Below are 26844 nucleotides of genomic sequence, written 5' to 3'. Positions count from 1 at the left end.
TACACACTCAAGGTAACTTTAGTTTGTCTATTTTGTTTCATTGTGCACTAGAAATTATAGTTTTGGTGTGCTTTTTTCTTTATGTGTAGCTCAGCGGAAGAACCGCTGGGGAAGGGGAGAGCATTGCACTTACGGTTGGAGATTCTGCAGATGGGTGGTCTGGGAATAGATCTGGGCTCTGAACCTAAAGCTTAGTGACCTAGTGCCTCAGTTAATGCTGCGTGCCTCCGCTCCTTGTCTGCAAAGAGACAATAATGTTAGCACTCACCCTTTAGGGTTATTGTGCACATTGAGTGAGGAAAATGCACCTAGTACCTGGCAAGCAAGTCGGTATCCCATCATCTCTAGCTGGGACTGTTAGTCCAGATGCCAGCTGTGCCCTTGCCCTCTGGCTCCTGAATCTACCTGCATTCGCAATTTTCACTCATACCAACCTGAATGCCTTTTCTGGTTGCCCTCACTCACTCCTCAGAGCGGCTGCAAGGATTAAACGAGGCAATGCATCTCATGGGTCATCTGAGGAAGTGGCAACTGGTATTGTTATTTCCCCCTCAACAAGTGTGTATTCCAACCCCCACCCCCCACCCCTCCGAACCTGCTTCATTAGACTAAGGTTCAGCCTGGGGCTGAAACTGACCTACAAACAGTTTTAGTAAATGAAGTCTTCCTGGAATACAAACACACCCATTTGTTTAGGTATTGTCAATGGCTGCTTTCACACTATGATGGCAGAGTTGAGTCATTTCAGTAGAGACCCTCTGGCCCACAAAGCCTAAAATATTTTTAATCTGGCCGTATGCAGAAAATGTTTGTTGCTTCCTATACTAGAGTAAAAGATGAAGGCAGACTAAATTTCGTTTGAGGTAGAGATGAGAAAGGAGAATTAGGTATTCCAGGGCACAGCTGAGTGGGCTGAGGTATGACTAGGTGACTGGAGGTTGGGGAGACCCAACCACGGAGGCTTCCAGTGGCATTCTGGGTGTGAAGCTTACTTGTGATCCAGCTTGACCTGGTGGGTAAAGTCTAGAACCGGGAGGAACCACCCGGAGAGAAAATTACTTTTGGCAACCAGAAGAGTGAGTTTGTGTATGAGGAGGGCACTGCCTAGAATTGAGTGGGGAACAAACGGTAAGACATCTGATTCTTTGAGACCAGGCAAAGGCACAGAAGGTCGAAGCTGCCCAGACATTCTAAGATCCTGCTGTCTACTAGCACTGAAAGTCAAGAACTATCAAATCCCTGAGCGGGAGTTGTGTGGCGGCCATGTTACCCCAACCCCTCCTTCTATGGATGGGGATGCTGATGCCAGAAAGGGGAAGGGTGAACCCAAGTTTACACAAAGAGTTGGTGGATGAGGGGCCAAAAGTTGATCTTAGTGCACTTTGCACCGAGCTAGATTCTGAATCCTGTTTCCTCTTCTGTTTCCAGATGTTGTCCTGGGAGCTGAGAGAAGAACCCTCCCCAGAACTTTGAGAGAGAAAGCTTCCTTTGTTCCACCATAAACAGCCAGCTACAGTTCTCAATTAAGAATGATTTTTTTTTCCGGGGGCCCCTGGGTGGCTCAGATGGTTAAGCGTGCAACTTTGGCTCAGGTCACGGTCTCACTATTCGTGAATTCAAACCCCACATCGGGCTCACTGCTGTCGAAGTAGAGCCTGCCTCACTTTGGATTCCCTGTTCCCGCACCTCCCCCCCACCCCCACCCCTTCCTCTCTCCTGTGTGTATGTGCTTTCTCTCTCTCTCTCTCTCTCAAAAATAAATAAAATAAATATTTGAAAAAAAGGACTTTTTTCTGACTTGTGCTTTGGTCTGATGCTACCATTTCTTGTTTGAGGGCTGTTGTTAGAAACAACCAATGAGAGGTCGTGTAATAAAGAATCTGGCTGCCCTTTGTCCCTGGTTCCTGGGAAGTAGCATCTAAACCCTTGGAATCTCCTGAGTGATTAGGAGTGTATTTGTTATTCATGGTGGGCTTTTCAGACCATACGAGATAGTTTATGGTAATGCAGTGACTTGTGGTGGGCCTTAGACAATTTATGCTAACCAGATGACTCAGGATGGGGGTTACTCATGCTAGAAAGACCAACCATGAGATTAGAGGGTTGGGGCTTTGAGTCCTGGGGAGGGGAATGTCCACCAAGACCACATGGCCAGTGAGTCCATTAATCATGCCTACGTAACCTAACTCTGATAAAAATTCTGGATACTGAAGTTCGAGTAAGCTTCCCAAGTTGGCAATGCTCTGAGTATAGCCAAATACTGGTGTGCCAGCAGGGTGACACATTTCTGAGGACTTCAAGTCCCAGACCTTGCCCTAAGTGCCTCTTTTTTTTTTTTTTTTTTTTTGCCTAGTCCTTATTTGTATCTCTTTGCTACAATAAAACTGTAGTCATATGTACAGCGTTTTTCTGAGTTTTGTGAGTCATTCTAGAGAATTACTGAACCTAAGGGGGTAGTGAAAAACACTGAATTCGTAGCCAGCTGCTTAGAAGTAAGGTTGGCTAGAGGTCCCCCAAACTTGCGGCCGGTGTCTGAAGTGAGGCAGTCTTGTGAGGACTGTGCCTTTCCCCTGTGAAGTTTGGTCCTACTCCTGATGGACAGTGTCAGAAGTCATTGCAGAGGCTCACGTCTGTGCGTTCTGTCAGGGTGTAGTTGAGAATGTTGAGTTATGAGAGCGTCCTGGGGGCAGAGTCCATTCTGATCGTGAGACAAAGTCCAAGGCGGTTCTCCTGGGAAGTTGGCCTATTTATATATATCACGAATGTGTGACTGACAAGACTTTGGTCTTCAAGCCTGCTGGAAAATTCGGGGCCCTGAGGGGTTTGCATGATAGACACTTCAGTCTCATTCCTGACATCACTTTGTCCCCAGCCCTGAGTGTCTTTTTTTAAATTTTTTGCCCCAATGTTTAATTCATACTGTCATGGATAACCCAGATGTCCCTGGGGGCCTTGCATTCTTCTCTGTCTCCAGGATCTGTTTTATACCTGACCTCTTTTTTCTCTGTATATCTTTCCAGAAGAAAGCTCATCTAACTTGATTTACACACACCCATACACACCACTCCCCCACCCCTCACCAACCTACCTACGTTATTTGTAAGTATGACGTAGACCTCACTGAAGATTTGAAGGTCATGGGAAGAGCTCATACGCCATGTAAACAAATAATCTATACGTAAATATTACACAGTTCTGTTTTCCCTCACTAGAGGTTTCTCACCGGCCCTTTGTCCTACCTGGTACCCAGCCAACCACCTGCCATCTTGCTGGTCCCTCTCTTCCCCTTTCTTCTCTTATTCTTTCCTCCTTTCTCATGAGCAACAATAAATTCTTCACATTTTCTCAGTGGCCTAATGTGTAGGAATCAGTTATCTCCTTCCTGGATTTCTCTCAAAGGGAATTGATCCTCTGTGGGAGAGGGCAAGGCAGGAGCCTCCTACCCGGCCATCTTGCTCTTAGTTGTATTTTCATAGTCCAGCAATGAGCAATCGTAAAATGGGGTAAAAAATATCATGTACAATAACATCAGAAAACATAAAATACTCATTTGACAAAAGGTGTGCAGGACTTGTGAAGTGGAAGCCACAAAAAGTTGTTGAGAAACATTAAGGAAGGCCTAAATAAACAGCAAACAATACCATGCGTAGAATTTAAAGACTCTTTATTCTAAGATGTCAACTATTTCCAAATGAATTAAGAGATTCAACACAATCATAGAATGTTAGAGACGATCGAGGGGTGCAGAGATTACCCCCGTCCCCATAACCATTTTGTTCTCCTCAGGTAAGAATTCTGAGAGTTTCAGAACAGAGAAAGGACCCCATCTCCCAACACTGATGGCACCATGTGACTAGGCGCCTACCAACGAGAGGTGAGCAGGAGTGACGTAACTAACTCCTGGGTCAAGGCTTTAATAGAAGGAGCATATCTTCCCACCCAAGAGCTGAATGGGGCTGAATGAAGGTGTGACCGAGAGCCATAGAGGACCAAAAGGATGTGATTTCCTCTAGAAGGGGCAGGAGCATCAAATTGGAAGGAACGCTGGGGTCTGAAGGCCTTGGAGTATTTTAGTCCAGGTCTAATAAACTGGGTAGCAACATGTAGGCAATGTGTGCTTGCATTGTGAGGTTTTATAATTAAATAGTAAAGTATATCATAGGGTCATTGAAAGTTCACCAGAGCCTCACCTCACTTCTCTTGTGTTTATCATAGTAATAATGCATTCATGTGTATTATTTCTTTCCAAATGATGGAGAAAAGTGTACAAAGTGACACTATCCCTGAATCCCATTCTCCAGAGGCCACCACTTATTACAATTTCCTTTCTTATTTCTTTTACTATTAGTAGCTGAGGATAGCAAGTTTATATTTCTATTTTTAGTTTAGCAGCATTAACAAGTGGATCAAGAGACTTCTCATAAAATGTGAAGAGCTCAGCGCATATAACATAGTCTTCTACCTCCATTTCATGACATTTATTTGCTTATTTATTTTTATTTGGTGTAGCTATTAAAACATTTAAGTCTTATCTCCTGTGCCTTCCTTTCATGCGTCTCATGCTACAGTCCAATTCAGCTACTTGTCCTTTTTTTTTAAATGTCATTTGAATTAGAAACTATTTCAGGGGGGCCGGGTGGCTCAGTCGGTTAAGCGTCCAACTTCGCGTCAGGTCACCGTCTCACGGTTCGTGAGTTCGAGCCCCGTGTCTGGCTCTGTGCTGACAGCTTGGAGCCTGGAGCTTGCTTCAGGTTCTCTGTCTTCCTCTCTCTCCGCCCCTCTCCTGCTCCTGCTCTGTGTCTCAAAAATCAATTTAAAAAAAAGAAACAATTTCAGATATTCAGAAAAATTCTTTAATGGATTTATTCAGCAAGTGTTTATTATTTTATTTTTTATTTTTAGAGAGAGAGTATGAGTGGGGGAGAGCGGCAGAAGGAGAGAGAGAGAGAGAGAGAGAGAGAGAGAGAGAGAGAGAATTTTAAGAAGGCTCCATGCCCAGGGTGAGCCCGATGTGGGACTTGATCCCATAACCCTGGGATCACGACCTGAGCTGAAATCAAGAGGTGAACCCTCAACTGAGTGAGCCACGCAGGTACCCCATCAGCAAATATTTAATAAGGATCTTGTTATGGGCTGAATTATGTTCCCCGGTGCCTCCGCCCCTCCCCCCCCATTGTGTAGCAGTCTGCTTGCAGTAGGGTCCTTCCTTCCACAGACTGTGAGCTCCTTGAAGATGAGTATGTTGCCTTTGAATCTCCATTGCCTGGCACTGGGGCTGGAACATAGAAGATGTTCAATTATTATTTATAGAATCAACAGAAGAATGACTGAGTGACTTTGCTATGAAAAGCTCACTTAACGATAAATTCAACATTACAAGTGGTTAGGTTAATTGCAAAGTTCCGTTAAACGGCAATTATGAAAAAGGGTACACTTGTATAAATGTTTCTTTTTTACTTAGAACTCATTCACCAAAAATGAAGGAGAAAGAAGGACTTCCCTTCGAATGTGGATTAGCAAATAGAGTTCTACTCTGTCTTTCTTGCAGAAAGCACATCCGTTAAGCATTGTTTGTGATTTGCAGTTGGATTTATTAAAATGCGGAGCATAACATCATATGTACAGCATTCTGCATGAGGATATTTTTCAATATCGGTCGATTTTTTTCAATCTAGTATAGTTGTCAGGATAATTCAATAACAATAATTTTGAGACTGGATTTTTTTGCCCTTTTATTTTTTATTTATTTATTTATTTAAAAATTTTTTAACGTTTATTTATTTTTGAGACAGAGAGACAGAGCATGAACGGGGGAGGGGCAGAGAGAGAGGGAGACACAGAATCGGAAGCTGGCTCCAGGCTCTGAGCCATCAGCGCAGAGCCTGACGCCGGGCTCGAACTCACGGACCGCGAGATCGTGACCTGAGCTGAAGTCGGACGCTTAACCGACTGAGCCACCCAGGCGCCCCTTTTTGCCCTTTTAAACATTCATAATTTTCATTAAAATTATAATTCTCCTTTTATTCTCTTATTACATTGATTCACATTTCATTTGGTTTAGGTAATTACATAAACAAGTCCAACTGGCACAGATGGGATTAGAAACAGACCCAATTGGTTCTTGTGATGCGGGTTAAGTCAGCGCTGTAGGGTCCAGGCGTACTAGAGAATCAGCGAATGGCCCCGAGGGCTCAGCGTTTATTGGACATCAATCAATATATGTTCAAAGTAGAATGAACAGGATTGGTTAAAAAGATAGAGTCTACCAGCCAGAGACCTATTTAAAAGGTGTTTGCTCTACACAGAAACGGCACAGTGCTTGACCGGGGAAGGCTTAAATAAAGTTTGTTGGATTCATGCATAAAGGAACGGTTGTGGATGTCAGCTCCCGCGGGTGCCAAGAGGGACTTTCAAATCTTTTCCTTCTCCCTGAAGGAAACACGTGGATATCCTGCTTGACCCACCCCAAGGTGAAGCTACAAGGACAATCGTCGTTAGCTTTGGGAGGAAGGAGCTCAGGAGCAAACGCTTTCCTTCCCTCGCTCTTTGCGCCCCCAGAGGCAGCAAACAGATCTGCAACGAAAGGGCACAGCCTTCCTCAGACCAAGGGACTCCAGAGGACACTTTCTCTTGGGCCGGGGGCTGCTTGCCCTACCGTGGTGCCTGGCTGCACAACCGGTCTTTTCAGGAAGCCAGACGATACCATGATTTTCAGGTAGGAGCTGCTTGAGAAAAATAATCTGAACCGCTTCAAAATTGCAGGACAAGTCCCATGCACTGGGCATTCAAAGACATGCTATCTGTTCTTGCAGACTTCACGGCGTGGCGGAGGAGGAGACACACAGATGAATCATTATGGCAAATGTCGTAAGGGCGATAAGAGAGACATATCACGGCCCAGCAGGTTCAGTGGGCGGCAGCGGCTAAGCTTAAGCATCCAGGAACTCTGTCTCCTCGTAGCCACCATGAAGAGCAATGTCCCTGACATCAAAAGACCCAGTTGCCCAGGTGAAACCCAGCAGTCTTTGATTCACACACTAGATGGAATTTTTCTACAGACCTCCTCATGATGTACGTATTCAGCCAAACTGTGGGACTGATGAAATCACAGACTCCCAGGGCCGACTCTCACAGGAACCCGCAGTCTAAGCCGGTGGCATCACATCAAAGTATCGTGTCTGGTGCATAGGCTACAACCGTCTCTTCCTGCCTCCTCCCACGACCCGGCACTCCAGCTGAGCCAAACCTACAGCCAAGCCCTCCTACGGCATTTGGAAATCGGGAGATGCACACAGGATGTAGAAACAGCAGCGGGCTGGACAGAGATGAGCTTTGGATCTGGAGTCAAGGAACCAGGGTTCTCAGTGCCGAACTGCGTTACCGTCATGACTGATGTATTTGGGTGGAAAAATAGAAAACTGTGGTTGGCTTCATTCTCATAGCTACCTTGTGCTGTCTCCTGAGCACTCGAGTTCATTTGTTAGCTCCTCTCTCGGAAGGCAAGTCTGGGGGCAGCCTCACCATCTGTGAGGAGCAGACAGCCTGTTGTGCTGTCACACCATCTCATGGTGGCCCCTCCCTGTCTGCCGAGTTCTGTGAGGGCCGAGTAAACCGCTGGCAGAGAACAGTCCAGCATTCTGTACTGAGTCTAAGTTTTTATCAATACAACTGACATGACTAAGGAAGGATCAGATGTTTGCAGTCCTGCCCTTTGTGGGAACTGGCCATGAAACTGACAGAGTCACAGCCAGAACAATTGGTACAAAATCTTGAGGCTTACAGAGTGTTCCCAAACCTAATATCTGCAAGCTAATAATAAGTGATTCCCAAGATAATTTTTATCTCGAAATCGATGCAGGTTGCAATGGCCAAATTAGAACTGGTGAAACATATTTCTAGACTCTACACTGGTTGAGGCCAGAGCTGAATAGCCATTCACCAATTCTCAAGAGCAAAGGCCATGGTTTTCTTCATTGGAACCTAATTCCGGCTTGTCATCGTGCCATGGACAAATGCCGCCGGAGGACTTTTGATAAACTGAATTACCTGAACTATTTTTATGCAGGTAGAGAGTATGCCTCAAAGGACATCGTTTTCCTCAAACCCGGAAAACCCAATGAAGTTAAAAATAGCAGAACTTTCTTATTCAGTCTTTCTGACTGCAGAATGCCCCCAGTCATAGGATCAAATGTGAGTCTTAGGAGAACATAGCCTGAGGGAAAAATAAGGGATCTTCTTTTCCTATACTATCAGATAGAAAACAATTATGAACAAGGGTTTTATGGTTTTTGGATAGTGATCCTTTCCATTGCAGTGAAAATTGGCAAAAATAAAAAAGGATTTGATAAGGAAGATTCAGAAGATTAACGCTTTCTCTCGGAAAAACTAGAAGGGCCAGATTAAAAACAATCAATTTGAAGGCTTTGGGGATTCACTGAGGCATTTCAGAGGCTCGAGGTTGAGAGAAGAGTGAATAATCGCCAAGTCTGACAGGTTAGTGTCGACTCTCAAAGTCATTTCTGACCGACCAGGGCCGAGACTTCATCACTGACCCCAATGTACTCCCAGGGGCACCCTCCACTGGTGTCCCTGGGAACACAAACGAGACTTGAGCACCCACTGTGTGCTCACTGATTCTCAGAGCCACCCTGCTACCTGGGAATTACTGTCCCTGTGTTACAGAGTAGGAAAACAGAGGCTTGCAGAAATCAAGAAACTTACTGAAGGTTGCACATCTTTGGAGTCCTGGAAGCTGAGTTCAAACCTGGTCCTCTCCAACTTTAAAGCCTAGGCTCTCTCTACTGCAACACAGACCTTCTACTGACATGGGAATGTTCTGTGATCCAAACATCCTCACTGACTGTCCTAGAACATGACATGTCCCCAGGAGGCAGATATGTCTGGACAGGCTGTGTGGGATGACAACAGGACTCTGGGCCAGCATTACTTCTGCTCTGGGACAAGGGCTTCTGCTCAGGGTCAGGAAGTCAGAAGTCTTAAGCATGAACAACGGAAAAAATCTCAGTGACTGTAGAGAGGTCCACCCACCAAGGAAAGAGGAGATCATGATTTAGGGTCATGAAGGGAATGTGACTTCTTGCCATGACACGGTAAGGGTGCCTTAGGCTGTTGGGCCAGAAATAGCTCAATGTGTCAGCTTTATGAGGACAGGAAAGGGTTTACTCTTGTCCATTGCTGTGTCCCCAAGGCCTAACTCTGTGTGGGTGACACAGTGGATAGTCAAGAAATTTTTAATTGACAAATGAATAATGAATGAAGGAATGAATGAATGAGGAGCCTAAGGGTAGTGGAAAATTTAGGTTCAGTGTAACATAAAAAATTCTTAATGGAATTTGTTACCCAGAGACACACACATAAGGAAACGAAGAAAATTTCATTTCTCAGTATTCCTTCTGCGGAAAGTTCTGGTGTGTGTTAAAGAATTCCTAATGCCTGCACAAATAACTAGTGATGGCCACCGTGAGGTCCCCAACCCAGGGAGGGTCAGCATATGGCTTGAGTGGGCAACCAGAAGAACTAAGCACATAATTTAGGGAGAGGATTCAGAGCTTAACTGAATTTCTCTGCATTTTAGAGGAAGAGGAAGCAAGGGTAGGAGAAGAGAGAGACAGCGCTGGATCTGGATAGAGGTAGCTGAGGCATAGAAATACAGAAAGGGATTATGAAGTGAGTTTTCTATGAGATGTATTGTATAAACCCCACCTATTTTCCCTGCATGTGATTCTGAGTATTCTTTGCAGATTAAAGGATTTGTTTAAGAGAAGGGGGCGGGGGGCGCTAAAAAGCTTGTATTCCCACTTTATGAAGGGCTTTGACTGAAAAGAGAGATGCTCTTGCAGATTCCAGGTGAAAAATAAGGACCAACTTACTCGAAGATGAACTGGAGCAGCTGATTGAGTCCTTACTGTTATTACCTTTTCAATCTTCTGCGTAGTCAAGTGAGGCAAAGACTAATATTATTCCCATCTTGCGTGTGACAAAACAGAAGCACAAGGGGGTTGAGTGATATGCTCCAGGTCTCAGGCCCAAAAGTGGTAGAGCCCGGATTTGAATCTCTAGCAGGGAGAAACTTAGCATGTCTGGCTCGTCATGGCCTCTATTTCCCTTGCTGCTATGACCCATAGCTTAGAAATTTGTGCTCAGCCCTGCCTGTAGGTATGTCACAGATTTGCAAAAACTGCTCTTTACCCGAAAGCTACCTCACCCAAAGAGATAAGGAAGTAGCCAGAGTGGTCACCATCCCAATTCCTCAAGATTGAGGAATGGTCATAACTCAAGGGAGAATTGAAACTGTGACCCATAAAGTTATGAGGTTGAAAGCAGAGAGTTTAAAACTTGTTTTTCAGAGAACTGCTTCCCGCCAATCAGCTATTTTGTCTTTTGAGACCCCACTAACAAACCCACTGGCACCTGGGCTCAAGGTCAATTGATATGGTTCCAGCCCGGGAACAAGCAAGGCCCTGCATTCCTTAGCCCAAGACTCCAACCAGTTTATACCAGCTCTCAGGCCATGCCCCTAGCACCTTCCCCTTGTCCTAAAATAATCTCCTGAGGTCAGGGACTGAATTTTGCCTCTTGCTGATGTTGTCTCTACCCCAAAGTGGACATGGGATAGACGTTACACAGTGTTTGCTCAATGTACACGCTCCACCTTTCCTCATGAATAAGTTTTCCCACCCTTTTCACCCATATGTAGGTAATCTCCTACTCTGAATTTCCCCTTTAAAAACCCCACAGTTAGTGGGTTCCAGTCTTGCGTCAGGCTTTGTGCTGACAGCTCAGAGCCTGCAGCCTGCTTCAGATTCTGTGTCTCCCTCTCTCTCTGCCCCTCCCCTGCTTGCTCACATTCTCTCTCTCTCTCTCTCTCTCTCTCTCTTTCAAAAATAAATAAACATTAAAAAAAAAAAAAGATTCTCTCCCTCTGTCCCTCCCTTGCTTGTGTGCTCTCTCTCTCTCTCTCTCTCTCAAAAAACCCCAAAAAACCAAAACAGTTACAAATACTGTGTACTCCCATCTTTAAAAAAAACAACAACATTGCATTTGATTCTCAAGGCATCTATGATGATAGTCAGAGATTATTCCGGAGAAGTGACACCAGATACGGAGATGCAAACAGTGAAACAAACATACTGAGGAGATACAATGAGAAACTGACCGACTCGCGTAGAGAGACAAAGTCCCAGGAAACATCAACTGGGAGGAGGCCATAAGAAGAGATGGATTTTCCCCATTTGCCATCACATCTCATTTCCATCTTCTCTACCCGCCTCTCTGTCCTTATCGTCCTCATCAACGGGCTCCCTCTGTCTCTGGCTCCCGGTTGCTTTCAGCGAAAGGGAGACACAGACAGGAGCTGGAGGGCGCGAGGAGGGCGGCTGGGGGTTTGTGACTTTCTGGCTCTCTCTGTCCACCAGGCTGCAGTTTGGCAGTGGAGGCGTTACTCTGCCTGAGGACTTAGAGCCCGTCTGGTGGCCCTTTCGTACAGGCACAGCTACAACTACCCCTACCGCCACAGCCCTCCTGGGTTCTGGTAACTTCTCCTGTCTTTTAAGCCTCGTCATAGTAAGGCTCCTGCCATTACTTTCAATTGGGGGTATTGGTCACCATCCCATGTAATTTCCTCTAAATCTGCCCATATTGATAAAGTGTCCCTTAATTAAACTCTTCTGAATTATCCCATTTTAGGCCATCTGTTTTCTGCTGGCATCCTGAGAGATACTGAAAGGAAAATAAGTTTCAAAAAGCAAGTAAAACAGATGACTAGGTTATTCACAGCACTTTAGCTTTGGGATGCGTGCGTGTTCCCAATCTTGCTCCCTAAATTAAGGAAAGCAACAGATTTCTCACCATGACAGCACAATCTGAACGGTAGGGAAGGAGGCGAGAATGGGACAAGGGTCTACCGAGGGGAACAATGTGGATTAGCAATTCGGACTTCCACGGTCAAGGCTGCCAGCCCTGAGAGTGGCCAGAAGGTGCCAGAAGGTGCTTCATGCCTCCTGTCTTTTCCTGCTGGAGCCCCTGTGGCTCCCCGAATACTGCTCTTCCAGATCAGGTACATGTGTGAGCAAGAAGAGGAAAAAGCCAACAGTGGCTCTGGAAAGAAATATTTGATCAAGGCGCCTTTCCTCCATTCTTTTGGCTGGAGGTGACAAGCTGCCCTGTACTGTCCTGTGATTGACTGTCGCCACAGGACGCTTCTTTGCCCTGAGGAGGTGCTGGCGGCAGCGGTGGCAGTGGTGAAGCCGGGTGCGGGAGCAAGGCTTATCGAGATGCTGGACGGCCCCTGTGATCTCCTGTGTGGGGATCTGCTGGCACGTGAGAGTGTGGGGTTCTCTGAGTCGTGACCCCTCACGAGATGTTTCTCGACATTTGAGTTGAGTCTACTCCCCTCTCTCTCAACCTCTGCTTATCCCCACCCTGTCTGCTGCCCATGCCTGCAGAGGAGTGGTGTTCTGTAGCCTCTGGCTGCCAGCTGTGTGGGTAGGGAGCCATGCCAAGCAATGTGAGCCTGCGCTGGGAGGCTTTATAGCTAAGAATAAAAACACTCTCCTTACTTGTCATTCAAGGCCCTCCATGGCCTGCCCCACACTCTTTCATTGTCCTAGGAGTAATGCACACAGGTTTACATTTTCTTTCCAATTGACATAGACGTGGACCAAGTAAATAGTAAGTCTTCCTGAACCCTCTCCTTCAGAAGCAATAACTTGTTTCAGTTTTGTTTCTAGACTCTTTTCAGTCATAGATTTGATCTGGGGTTTGTTTTTGTTTTTGTGTTTTTAGATTCTAATGTTTATTTATTTTTGAGAGAGGGAGGGAGAGAATGAGCCAGGATGGGGGACAGAGAGAGAGGGAGACACAGAATCCGAAGCAGGCTCCAGGCTCTGAGCTGTTTGCATAGAGCAGATATGGGGCTTGAACTCACGAACTGAGAGATCACAACCTGAGCCCAAGTCAGACACTTAACCCACTGAGCCACCCAGGTGCCCCAGTTATAGATTTGATTTGTAAAGTATTACTTCTGTCTTGTAACCTGTCAGTATTAACAATAGAATCAACCGATTCCTTATATAAGATGTAAAGAATTCAGGATATGGCTGAGGATTTGGAATTAGAAGGCTGGGAATTTAAAATAACTGTGATTAATAGGCTAAGGAATCTAGCGGACAAAGTGGACAAAATTCAAGTGCAGATGAAGACTATAAGGAGGAGGAAATGCTAAAAATAAAAACATTATAACATAAGTGAAGAATGCCTTTGACTGGACTAGCTATAGCTTTTCAAAGAATCCGTGGGCCTCACAATATGGATGGAACTAGAGTGTATTATGCTAAGCGAAATAAGTCACTCAGAGAAAGATAAATATCATATGATCTCTCTCATATGTGGAATTTAAGAAACAAAACAGATGAACATAAGGGATGGGAAGGAAAAATAAGATAAAAACAGAGAGGGAGGCAAACCATAAGAGACTCTTAAATACAGAGAACAAACTGAGGGTTGACAGAGATGGGGGTGGGGTAGAGAAAATGGGTGATGGGCATTAAGGAGAGCATTTGTCGGGATGAGAACTGGGTGTTATACGTAAGTGATGAATCACTAAACTCTACCCTTGAAACAAATAAATAAGTAAATAAATAAAACTCCAGAAAGAACCAGTGAGCCTCAAGATAAGTTAATAGGAACGTCCTAAACTGAAAATCAAGGAGAAAGACTGAAAAAAAAAGGGAACAGAATGGTCAAGAGCTGTAGGATGATTACAAGAGGTAAAAAATACATAGAATAGGAATATCAAAAGAAGAGAGAAAGGAACAGAAGATATATATGCAGTAATAATGGCGAAGAGCTTTCCAGATTATTTGCGGGCACCAAACCACAGATCCAGGTAGCACAGAGAACCCAAACCAGGATAAATAATAATAGTAATAATAGCTCTTCCCGTAAGTGGCCTGAGATGATATCTGAAAATTGTTCACTCTTCACCTGACCCGGGAACCCCCACAAAATCGTGCCAGTCAAGAGGTTCAAGCCTTCATGTTCACTTTAAGAACACACGTGAAACTGCCCAGGCCTTCAAGGGTAGGCGTATCCAAAAAGTCACCACGTCTCTGAAAGACGTCACTTTGCAGAAACAATGTTACAACGCTACAATGGTGGAGTTGGTAGGTGTGTCCAGGCCAAACAGTGGGGCTGGGCACAGGGTCGGTGGCCCAAAAAGAGTGCTGCATTTTTACCACACGTGCTTAAAAATGCAGAGAGTAAGGCTGAACTTAAGGGTTTAGATGTAGATTCTCTGGTCATGGAGCACATCCGGGTGAACAAAGCCCCCAAGATGCGGCACAGAATTTGCAGGGCTCACGGTCAGATTAACCCACACGTGAGCTCTCCCTGCCACATTGAGATGATCCTTACAGAAAAAGAGCAGAGTGGTCCTAAACCAGAAGAGGAAGTTGCACAGAAGGCAAAGATATCGCAGAAGAAACCGGAGAAACTAAAATTTATGACCTGGGAGTAAATTCTGCATAAAATACATGCAAATAAAAGTCAAAAAAGAAACAACAACAGACCCTACACCTACGTATTCATTTCTGGGGCAGACACACTGCTCTATATGATGCTATTATGATAGATGTGTGATAATCTGCATTTGTCAAATCCATTGAGCTATACCACACAGAGGGAACCCTAAAGTAAACTATGGACATCAGTTTGTAATAATGTATCAATATTAGTGCATCAATTTTAATAAATGTACCACATTAATGGAAGACGTTAGTAATAGGAGAACCTGTGGGCGGGAGGAATGGGGATGGGGAGAGAGAGTAGACAGGAACCCTCTGTACTTCCTGTGAAAATTTCCCATAAATCTAAAAGCGCTCTACAGTACAAAACTATTTAAAAATAAATAGGGACGCCTGGGCGGCTCAGTTGGTTAAGCATCCAACTTCGGCTCAGGTCATGTTCTCACAGTTCGTGGGTTTGGACCCTGCTTTGGGCTCTGTGCTGACAGCTCAGAGCTCAGAGCCTGGAGCCTGCTTCAGATTCTGTGTCTCCCTCTCTCTCTGGTCCTCCCCCGCTCACACTCTCCCTCTCTTTCTGTCTCCGTCTCTCAAAAATAAATAAACATTTAAAAAATTAAAAAAATAAAAATCAATAGGCAAACCACCAACAGGATGAATATTTATAACGCACCTAACTAAGGAAAGACTCATGCAGCATGGATACAAACTCCTACAAATAAATAACAGAGAAAGGGAAACACTTAATAAAAATGGGCAAAACTTAGACACTTCAAAAAAAAATACAAGTAGCCAACAAGCACAGGAAAAGATGCCAATTTCACAAGTCACTTTGGAAATGCAAATTAAAACACAACGAGCTACCACTTTATACTCATTAGAATGACTAAAATTCAAAAGACTGGCAGTGTTTGTGAAGAAGGATCTGGAAAAACTGGCACTTTCAGACATCGCTGGTGGGAATGTGCAATAGCATAACCACTTGAGAAAGGAGCTTGGCATTTCTTCAGAGTCAAGCAGACATCTTCCTGTGACCCAGCAAATTCACTTCAGGTTACTTATCCGAGGGAAATAAAAACATATATTCAGAAAGAGACGTGAATAAGAATGTTCACGGTAGCTTTATTCAAAATAGCCAGTGATAGAATACTACATAGATATCTATCCGTATGAAAATAAACCGGTGCACTCACACGATGAGATAGCGCTCAGGTTTAGCAAAAAGACAAACTGCTGATATATGCAATTGCCGTGGCCTGGGTACGTCCTAAAAATATTACGCTGGGTGATACAAGATAGGAACAGAAGAGTACATTGAATGATCCTAAGTATGTGAAGCCGAAGATCAGGTAAAACTAATCTTTGGTGATAGAAATAGGAATAAAAAAAAAACAAAAAACAAAAAAAGAAATAGGAATAAAGATTGCCTCTGGGGCAGGAGGAGTATGTAACAGGGACATGAGGGAACTTTCAGAGGTGATGAAAATGTGTTATGTTTTGCTTGGGGCTCGAGTCACGTGGGTATACTGTTGCCAAAGCTCACTGAACTGTGCACTTATGATCTGTGCAATCACTCTCCCCTGATTGTACCTCAATTAAAAAAGTAAAAAATTATTAAAAGATGCAACATTTGAACTTAATATATTGTTTTTATAGAACGTGTAACTTTAGAGGTATTTGTAATCAGATTTATACAACTAACGTTGGGAGCTCTGTGGAATAAGAAGTAAATCTGACAAAGATCCTGTTCTCTGAGAACTAGAGAAGAGTCTAGTGTTCTAGATGTTTTGCCACCAAGGACCGGAGAGCTCCTTGGGAGGGAGAACCAGGGCGACAGCACTTGGGTGGGGGTGCAGCGGGAGTGAGAAGGGACACCTATGAGGTTCCGCAGGAGGGCTTGGGACAGGAAATCATAGCAAGACGACCTGCCTCAAACCTTAAGCATGCTTCAACGCTGATTTATCCAGTTATAAAACTTAACTTTGCTCGCACAGACTGAAAATGGCGAAGGAAAAACTCATGGATGGTGACTCAATTCTGGGAAATGGGTGTTTAGCACAGGCTTGGTTTAAAAATTCGTCATTTATTCGTTCGTTAAGTCTTGGATTCAATAAACATCAAGGTAGGGACATATTCTAGGCCCTACCAAAATCAAAGAAGACTGCTCTCGGAGGCTAGTCTGCTCTTTAATTCTTTCAATTTTATGGAGACAGGATGCAGGAGGGTGACCACAGAAACTTGCCATGGAATGTTCTTCCAGTCCCTCCCAAGTGCAGCGACCAAACGAATTTAGACCGTCCTGCGCTGCTTTCAGCCTGTGCTGAAGGTGGGGTTCTCCTAAAGCGGACCCCAGAGTTGGTAGAGTTTGGGGTGGAGCGAAGGCCCTGGGGAAGGCAGTCCCTGAGGTGCGACACTCAGTGTTTGTTTCACAGGTACCGTCGCAGTCCTCACAAGGGAGGATATTATCTTAACCGTAAGGTTTATCTTACAACTTTAGGGTTTGAAGGTCAGGGGCCCCGAGGCTGAGAGAAGTGAAGAAAACCTCCCAAACCGATAGGGACAAAGTTGGTTCTCAAAGCCACATTTGTCTGACTGAGGCAGACGCCGAATCAGGGCGCCAGACTGTTTCCCGACATCACCAGAGTTTCCTGAGGCAGGCTGACTTCGCTTTCATCCCCTCCGGATGCGTCCTGCAGGGCCCTCTGGAGAACCATCCTGAGGGTCTTCCGCTGCCGGGGCCACCGCTGCCTGAAGGAGCCAACAAAGAAGTAAATGATGGGGTTGGCACAGCTGTTGACACAGGACAGGGTGAGCGCAGCCAGATAAAGATGCCAGAGGGACGCATCAAAACCCTGCTGAATCCAGAATATGAGGAACCAGTGAATGCCGTAGGGTAGGCCGCAGAAGAGGAAGGCCAGCACTGTGAGCCCCACAGTCACATACACCCTGGTCAGCTGCATCTGCTGGGAGCCCCACAGCAGTCTGGTCAGCAGGGCCAGGCTGGACCCAGAGAGAAGCACAAATAAGAAAATCAGCCAGGCGGCCGCGACGAAATCAAACGCCAGACACAACCCAGGGTCAAAATCCCTAAACAGGAAGCCACAGTACTTCCCTTCCAGGATGCTCAGCAGCAGGGAGAGGGCCCAGAGCAGGCCACACGTCACAGTTGACGTGTGTCTTGGGCGGTGGCAGCGGTACCAGATGGGACAAAGGACCGACAGGCAGCGCTCGGTGCTGATGGCGCTGAGAAGGCTCACGCTCGCGATGTAGGCGAAGGTCCACATGGTGGTGAAAAATCTGGGGATGGAAAAGTACACCGAATGGAAGTTGATGAGCGCCTCCAGGGCGTATACAACCTGGGAGGAGAGGAAGAGGAAGTCAGCTCCTGCCAGGTTGAGGATGTAGACGGAGAAAGCGTTCCTCTGCATGCGGCAGCCCAGCAGCCAGAGCACGGTCACGTTTCCCACCAGCCCGCCCAGGGCAAAGGTGAAGATCAGCAAAGTCACGATCAGGATTTCCACGTTGTCACTTGGAGGATGGTCCTCGTCACTTCCATTCACTGGTGTGAGTGTGCCCTCCCAGGCCGGGGCGGTGGGATCGATGCTCAGAAACCCTCCACTGGTATTCCTGGGGACACAAACAAGACTTGAGCACCTGCTGTGTGCCCCCTGATTCTCAGGGCCAGCCTGCTACATGAGGATTACTGTCTCCATGTTACCGAGGAGGGAAACGGAGGCTTGCAGAAATTAGGATACTTGCTGAAGGCCACGCTGCTCTGAAGTTCTGGAACCTGGACTCAGACCAGTTCCCTCTAACTCTAAAGCTGGGCTCTCTCTACCGCAACATGGACCCTCTACTGACATGGGAATATTCTAGGGCTCATGCCAGGTCTAGCAGGGGGAGGCAGGAATTGAAAAGTCTGGAGGGGTTATGTGTGATGACAACAGGACTCTGAGCTTGGCATTCTTTCTGCCTGGGACTGAGATTTTCTCTTAAGACAAGGAAGTCAGAAGACTCAGGCGTAACCTGTGGACAATCTCAGTGACTGAGCATGGTCCATCCACCAGAAAGGAGATCGTGATTTAGGGTCATGAAAGGAATGTGACCTTTTTCTATGACAGGTATGAGTATGGTCAAGCCTCTTGGCCAGAAATGGCCCAGTGTGTGAGCTCTATGAGGACAGGAAGTGCTTTTCTTTCTGTCCATTAGTGTGTCCCCAGTGCCCAGTTCTGTTGTGGGGGACACAGTGTAGGTCACTCTTACAATGGATTTCTTTCTAGGGCAGCCAAAATCATAAACTTAAAGTACTTCTAAATACCTGTGTACTCTTACTTTAAAAAACAAAACAAAACAAAACAAAAAAACCCACAAAATTGAAATCAGTTCTCAAGGCATCTACGATGATAATGAGAGATTATTCCGGAGAAGTGACACCAGATACGGAGATGCAAACAGTGAAACAAACATACTGAGGAGATACAATGAGAAACTGACCGACTCGCGTAGAGAGACAAAGTCCCAGGAAACATCAACTGGGAGGAGGCCATAAGAAGAGATGGATTTTCCCCATTTGCCATCACATCTCATTTCCATCTTCTCTACCCGCCTCTCTGTCCTTATCGTCCTCATCAACGGGCTCCCTCTGTCTCTGCCTCCTGGTTGCTTTCAGCGAAAGGGAGACACAGACAGGAGCTGGAGGGCGCGAGGAGGGCGGCTGGGGGTTTGTGACTTTCTGGCTCTCTCTGTCCACCAGGCTGCAGTTTGGCAGTGGAGGCGTTACTCTGCCTGAGGACTTAGAGCCCATCTGGTGGCCCTTTCGTACAGGCACAGCTACAATTACCCCTACCGCCACGGCCCTCCTGGGTTCTGGTAACTTCTTCCCCTTTCTCTTCAGGCCTTATCTCTGGGGGCTTCAGTCAGCATCCTTTATAGATTTTCCTTAGCTCTGCCCATACCTGTGTAACCAGACCTTTCATTAAACTCTCCAAATATCCTGTTAGCTTGTGCCCTACATTTTCTGCTGGGGTAATGCCAGATACAGGAACCACAAAACAAAACAAAACAAAAACCCCACCTTTGAATAGCAAGCAAATCTGTGAAAGCGGAGGTTGTTAAAACAATTTAGCTTTGGAGTCTCATGCCAGCCTGCCATCTTGCTCCCTGAATTAAACGTAGCAAAACAGACCTCTCCATAGTTGCAGATTTGAATGTTTGGAGAGAAAGAGAGAGTATAGGGAGAGAGGATAGAAGCAAAAAGAACTTGGTGGATCCTGTTTGGCTCTCCCACAGTCCAAGATGCCAGCACCCAAAGCATCATGAGGGAGCTTCATGTCCCCTGATTTGCCGTGGGGTGCCCCTGGTGTCCTGCATGCCCTACCTTGAGATGAATTCATGAGCATGTAGACTAAGAGGAAGAAAACAAAACTGCTTTTGAAAGAAGATAGTTCTTGAGCAGGCTCTTACCTGAGCACCATTCTTCTTGCTGGAAGCAAAGAATAGAAAAGGAAGAGCTTTCCTGAGATTGGCAGGTAGTGGAGAATGTTTCTCTCCCCTCTGGATGGCAAGATGTCTGTCGTAGCAGGAGTGAACTTCGGTGACTGCCTGAGGCTTATCAGGATGCTGGATGACAGCCCCTGTGATTTCCTGCCGAAAGGGCACTGGCAAATGAGATCCTGGAGATGTGTCAAACAAGAAACTTCACGAGATGTTTTTCATTTGCCATGACTCCAATCACTTATCTCAGCCTGTCCCCATCCTACCCCATCCGGTCCCCTGCCTTGTGAGGAATAGCTAGCTGCCCTGGAGCCTTTTGCTGCCCTCTGTGAGCCTGGGCAGTAAACCATCCACTAAGCAGTGTGAGCTTCCATAGCTAAATAATTGTTTGCTTGGCATTCAAGGCCCTGTGTGGCCTGGCTCGCTCGATCTTTTTTAAAGTCTGTTCAGTTATAATCTTTACAGCCGATGTGGGGCTGGAATGCACAACCCCAAGATCAAGTCGCATGTTCTACCAACTGAGCCAGCCAAGCTCTCCTTGATCTTTTAAAAATTTAATTACAGAAGCAAGGTATGCACAATTAATTTTATTTCAAATGACACTGGGGTGTATAAAGTGAAAGTGAAGCCTCTCCCAATTGTGTTCCTCAGTAGCAACCAGTATGTCTAATTTCCATTCTTATTCTTATTCTCCTCCTCCTCCTCCTTCTTTTTTTTAGAAAGAGAGAGTGTGCCAGCAGGGGAGGGGCAGAGAGAGAGGGAGAGAGAGGATCTCAAGCAGACTCTGCCCTCAGCATGGAGCCCAAGGTGGGGCTCGATCTCACAACCCTGAGATCATGACCTGATGACCGGAGCTGAAATCAAGAGTCGGACGCTTAACCAACTGAGCCACCTAGGCGCCCCTCTTGTTTCCATCCTTAATTCTTCTAGATGTTAAAGTTATAGCTTTGTATAATGAAACTACATTTCTGCTTTCGATTTGTCAATGCCAACAACAGGTATATTGAGTTCCCTTTATGAAAGATAAGGAATTTAGCACACTGCACGTATTATCACCAACCTCCCTCTACCGTATGATACTTGTTAGCTAGATTATTTTCAGATCATCTAGAGCCTTAGCTCTTATGGCTTCCTTTCATGTGCCCGTGCCGCAGCCAAATTGAGTCTAAAAACTTAACCGTGAAGTATTTAAAGCGATCAGAAAAATTTATTTACTCATTTATTCATTTACTCAAAACCATAGGTTTGTTGTGAAGACTAATGGATTAGTTATGTAACAGTTTAGAATAGGGCCTCATAGGGGCGCCTGGGTGGCTCAGTCGGTTGAGCTTCCGACTTCGGCTCAGGTCATGATCTTTCGGCTTGTGAGTTTGAGCCCCACCTTGGGCTCTGTGCTGAGAGCTCAGATGTCAGCCTGATGGGGCCCGCTTTGGATTCTGTGTCCCTCTCTCTCTCTCTGCCCCTCCTGGCTCATGCTCTGTCTCTCTCCGTCTCTCAAGAATAAATAAAACATTATGGGGTGCCTGGGTGGCTCAGTCAATTGAGCGTCCGACTTCAGTTCAGGGCATAATCTCACAGTTCGTGGGTTTGAGACCTGCATCGGGCCCTGTGCTGGCAGCTCAGAGCCTGGAGCCTGCTTAGGATTCTGTGTCTCCCTCTCTCTCGGTCCATCCCCTGCTTTCTCTCTGTCTCTCAAAAATAAACATAAAAAAAGAATAAATAAAACATTAAAAAAATTAGAATAGAGACTCATAGTAAGTACTATATATTCACTAATTCTTATGATTTTTATTACTATGTCGTCTGGAAGTCTAATTCAATACATGTTAAAGTTTCTTTTTTCTATTTTTCCACATCACTTACATTCTTTTTTATTTTCCACCTCTTTGTGTGCTAGGCAGCTTTCTCGATAATTTCTATGGATGCGTCTTCTAGGTTACTAGTCTCCTTTCCACTGTGTCGTTTAATCCATTCACTGAATTTTAAATTCGCTTTTTATGGTATTACTTTCTAGAAGCTCTGCTTGAGATTTTGTTTTCAAATTTGCTTGGTCATTTCTTCATCTCTTGATGCTGGCTCCCGTTGTCAATTTTCTCTTTTATATCTCTAACCTCATCAGCCCCGGCAATATTATGCTTCTCTGATAATTCCCGCACTGAAGTCTATGTATGTCTGATTTTACCGCCTATTATTCCTTCTATCACTTTCATATGGTGCCTTGTTTCTTCCTGTATTTGTGATTTTTGACTATGAGCTGTTCACTTTCCTTGGGACTTATCTGTAGGAGTTCTTTGAGGCCTGAATTATACTGAATTATAGCTAAGTTCCTCCAGAGAGATCTTGTGTTTTCTTTCGCTAGTTGACTGGGGGACCTTCCCAGCATGGCTTTCAACTTTTGGGATGTCCCCAGAAACCTCCCCTGTCATTTGAGGTTTTAGGACCACAACGTGATACTGACTTGTAGCTACAAATTCTCAAGCGAGAGAATTTTTCTTCACTCAGAGCCAAGCTTGATCAAGCAGTTTCTCCGTAGTTTTACTTCTAAGAGAAACATACTGAAGGTTTAGTCTTTGGGGATCCCAACTTTCCATGGAGCACCTCGCCTAGATTTCTGACCTTTGGGTTGCCCTAAAACTCTATCTTCTAGAAGCCTATATAATAGGAAATGTGCATCTCCTGAGAGCACAGGGGATCCATTTAAGGAAATGAAGCAAGGAAGTAACTTTATCAGCTGTGTGCTTCAGAAAAGTCCCGCAGGCTGCAGAGAGGAGAATATATAGAATACAAATGAAAATATAAATCTCTAGTCATACCGCTACAAGAAAAACAACTGCGTAAATGTTTTGGTATATGCGCACAAAACATCCAACTATTTATGCTGTTTTGTAATATATAGCATACTTCCGATTTGATACTTATTCACTGTGGACCCTGTTTGGTGTCAGTGCCTCATCTGGAAAATGAGATGCTTTCCAGCTGTGATGAATCTAAAACTAGGAAATCCCTGGTGCCTGTGGAGGCCTCTCTCCCTCATGTGCCCTCCCCCCACCCCCTTGGATCTGGTCCGTACCAAAGAGAGTGGAGACCTCAGATAGGGCTCTCTCCAAGGCCAGATTTGATCCCAAGGTGATTCTCATCTATCAGGTCCTTAATAGTTCCCAGAGACTCCACTTTTCATCACGGTCATAAACTCATCAGTCTAGGCCCCCTCCATGGTCCCAAGTCTTGTGTTATGAATTCTTTTCATTCGAGTTGACAATGCAGGGCAATGTCATTTAGAAAGTCCCTATAAAGAACAGTTTTGTTATATAGTGGGGTGGGGGGGGGGGGACGACGACAGTGAGAGATTGTGTGAGTATGTGTGTGTAGCTGATTTTACTATGTGAACTTGCACGGTTATATTTTGGGAGGCTGTGGCCCATCCCTGTATCTGAGCCTCTTCTCATTCTGCTCCATGGGGGACCGCCAGCAGCTGAAAGCCAGGCAGATGCCATGAAACCGAGGTGGGGGAGGGGAGGGGGCATCCTGATATCATCTGAACTCTGAATCCCGTCATGCCTGGAGCCAGGTTCCCTCACTGAACCTCAGTTGTTTGAAGCAAATAATGTCTATTTTTGCTAAAACTAATTTATTTTGGGTCTCTCTTTTGCTCACACAGCCACCAATAGGTCCCTATTGGTCACATAGCACTGTAAGCCTCTGAGGACATATTTCTTTCCTATTGCACTGTGAGTGCTTTGAGAATAATGAGCATGCCTTTGAGTCTCAGTGCCTGGGACACTGCCTGATCCCAGTGCTCAGCAAATTTTTTTAAGCGTATGCATTTATGTCTGCAAGCGTGAGTGAAGTAGTGATTGAGCAGATCACTTGAAAAGGTGAGGATTGGGAAGTCGGTCTAGGCAGGGACTTTTAGAGCCTAACTGTGAGAAACACCTGCCAATAGAAAAGCAAACCAAAATGGAGGCAAAGAATGGTTGACAAGGTACAGTCTACTTGAAAATTTTCACATTCAAGAAGCACAGTCCATGTGGGAAATGGGATGCTTCTGTAGTTTGACTTAGATGTGTTTCTCAATTACTGTGCAATTTGGGAATCAGCCTTTTGAGGGAAAGGGGGAGCAGGTCACTGTGACATAGAGAATCACCAGGGAGTCCAGGAACATGGAAGCAGAATGAGCTGGGGTTCGGAGCGAGGACAGAAAAGTCACTGAGTTACAGGATCCTTTCTACAAAAACCCCACTGGAGAGTGGGCCTCACCGATCTCTTGTCTCTTTTTGATCTGGGCTGGAAGACTGTGGCTGCATAATCAGAACGATGGTTGACTCATAGTGGCCCCGCCATGGGGGGGGGGGGGTGCTGGAGGAAATGGATCAAGATTGGCCTGAACTGGCTGGATGGAGGAAAGAACAGTCACAGGGCTTCAGAGAGGGAAAGAAAAGTCAATGTGGGGAGAGCCGAGCAGGGCACGAAGCAGGAGACTCCCTTGTGAGAGTGCTGTGCCCTTCTCATCCAATTATGGTTGTTTACAGTCCTTGCAGAGGAAATCACACAGCTTCTCAGGCTCTTGATAACACCAAATAAGGCAGCAACTTCTACAGGGCTCTCTCTAGCCAGAGGACCAGAAGTCCATTTCAGAGTCAGGGGTTCCAGGAAGGACCTCCTGCTTCAAGGCAGCTCTGAGCTTTTTTTTTTTTTTAATGTTCATTTATTTATGGGGGGGCAGAGTACACATAAATAGGGGAAGGGCCGGAGGGAGGGAAAGACAAAGACAGAGAGAAATAGGGAGGGAAAGAGAGAGAGAGAGAGAGAGAGAGAGAAAGAGAGAATCCCAAGAAGGCTTGGGAGGTCAGAGACTAATGTATGGCTCAATCCCATGAACCCGTGAGATCACCACCTAAGCCAGGACGCTTAGCTGACTGAACCTCCCAGGCAACCCTGATTTGACTTCCTACTGGACTAGAGGAGGAGGAAAGTAAAGGCTTATTGAATTCTTTTCTTTCCATTCCTTTGCCTTATTAGCTCAGCCAAGGGCTAGTTCTTCAGAAAGTCAGAGGATCATGGAGAAGGGAGTTCTAGGGCTTCTAGAAGCTCTGTGGTCAGAGAAGCCTGCAGCCAGGTCCCTGTGACTGAGCAGAGGCAGCTTCTTTCTCCATCTGGTCCTTTGTTCCTTCAGATCTGCTGTCAGGGAACAAAATATGGGCCCGGGGAGCTTCTAGGAATGAAAAAGTTGGGACAACCAATGCTCTGGTTTTCCTAGTTGATATTTCTTTTTCCTCTAAGGATCACTTAAATTAATTCAACAAATATTTACTGAATGTCTACTTTGTACCAGGCACTGTTGTAGGCACTGGGGTTACGTAAGGATTAAACATCACAAAAATCAGATGGAGGGCTACAAACGTGACATTCCACATGACGCCACTAGGTGGCAGTCAATGATTATTATGGGGATCATGTAACCCTTGGCTGGCCTGCAGGGGGCGGAGTAAGTGAAGTCTGGGAAGAGGTCCAACTTAAAGTGGGGTAGTGATGGGGAGCCATGTTCTTTCTGGATGGTTATTCATGGGTGGCAGCGTAGGGCAGTGTCTATGAAAGCCAACTCTGGAATGGTCATTCCTGGTCTCAAATCCTGGTTCTAGCAATTATTATTAATTAACTGAACCTTACTAACAGTTAAGTCGTTCAATCTCGCTAACCCTCAGGGAAATGGTGATGTCCCCCTATAGCGTTGGCCTGAGGTGCTCAGGGAGTGCTTAGCACGTGGGCAAAGCCCTATAAAGACGTAAAGGATCATTATGGCTACTATAGCTCTCTTAACTCTCACAGGTACATTTCTTGGGTAGCAAAAGGGGCCAGATTCGCTGCTCTTTAGCTTCCAACAGAGAGCAGCTCCTCCCCAAGCCTTTCTGGCTTCAAGGAGCCCCGGTGACCTCCATGTCACCCTCTTCTCCCTTGGTTCCTTAAGGCTTGGCTGCCACCTGGTGGGGCCTGCCTGTCTGGTTTTCTCCAGCTCCCTCTGTCAGTGTTTGGCCAGGGCAGGGTGGGGAGAGGCGGCGGGATTTAGCCAGGGAGGAGCAGGGAGAGGTAGTGGGGCCTGGCCACCAGCCAGCGGGGAGGGTGTGTGTGAACGTTGTGGTGGCGGTCTGGGCACCGAGGAGGAGGACAGAGGTCTGGCCCCAGACCCGGGTTCGGTTTAAACCTGCAGCTCCCCAAGGGCTGGTTTGGCCCCAGACCTTGTTATGGTTGCTAGATGGAGACCCGTTGGGGCCTGGGAGCTGGCAGGTCTCCTTATGAAACCAGCCCCTTGCATGAGGCTGGACTTTAGAAAACCAGCGCCGAGGAGCTGAACACGTGCCCAGTTTACAGATAATTGCACAGTTGAGGCTTATGCTTTGGGAAAAGGGAACGGAAGGGGTGAGGGCAAAATGTGTTCCAGAGATGAAGGAACACGCTATATCTCGCAAGCCTTTCAAATGCTAAACTGCCCCTGCCTCTAAGCCTCAGTGCATGAAAGCCTCAGGCTCCGTGCTCTTCTCCCTTCTCTGCCTCCTGGAATTTCTCTTGTCCTCTTGGCCTGGTCAAGTTCCCTTTTGGAAGATAACCCGGTTCATAGGGGGCACTTTCCCGGGCTGAAAATCACGACCCCTGTGCTCTGCCTAGAGGTTTGACACAGCACACGCTGTTCTATGCTGATGAGTATGTCCTCGGGGTTGGAAACTCTCTGAGAGCAGGGCCTATGTTATTCATTCATTGACTCGTTCATCCATTTGTTCAGCAGTATTCACGGAGTACCCATTGCCTGGCAGGCCCT

The 26844-nt window shown here is 45.9% G+C and overlaps 1 protein-coding gene across 1 annotated transcript; it reads right to left on the bottom strand.

Annotated features, from left to right (window-relative positions):
• Positions 1-15684: 15684 nt before the first annotated feature.
• Positions 15685-25447, bottom strand: MRGPRX2 (MAS related GPR family member X2). Its single transcript, XM_081790156.1, has 4 exons — positions 25363-25447; positions 20004-20212; positions 19121-19353; positions 15685-18167 (listed from the first exon to the last, which is right to left on the bottom strand). Exons 1-4 carry the CDS (start codon positions 25445-25447, stop codon positions 17150-17152), a joined length of 1545 nt encoding a protein of 514 aa, XP_081646282.1. The 3' UTR covers positions 15685-17149.
• Between the last annotated feature and the right edge of the window lie 1397 nt (positions 25448-26844).

This window comes from Panthera onca, chromosome D1 (assembly GCF_046562875.1).
Source record: "Panthera onca isolate mPanOnc1 chromosome D1, mPanOnc1 haplotype 2, whole genome shotgun sequence".
Classification (NCBI taxonomy): domain Eukaryota; kingdom Metazoa; phylum Chordata; class Mammalia; order Carnivora; family Felidae; genus Panthera; species Panthera onca.
This window is presented reverse-complemented; position numbering and strand designations above follow the sequence as displayed.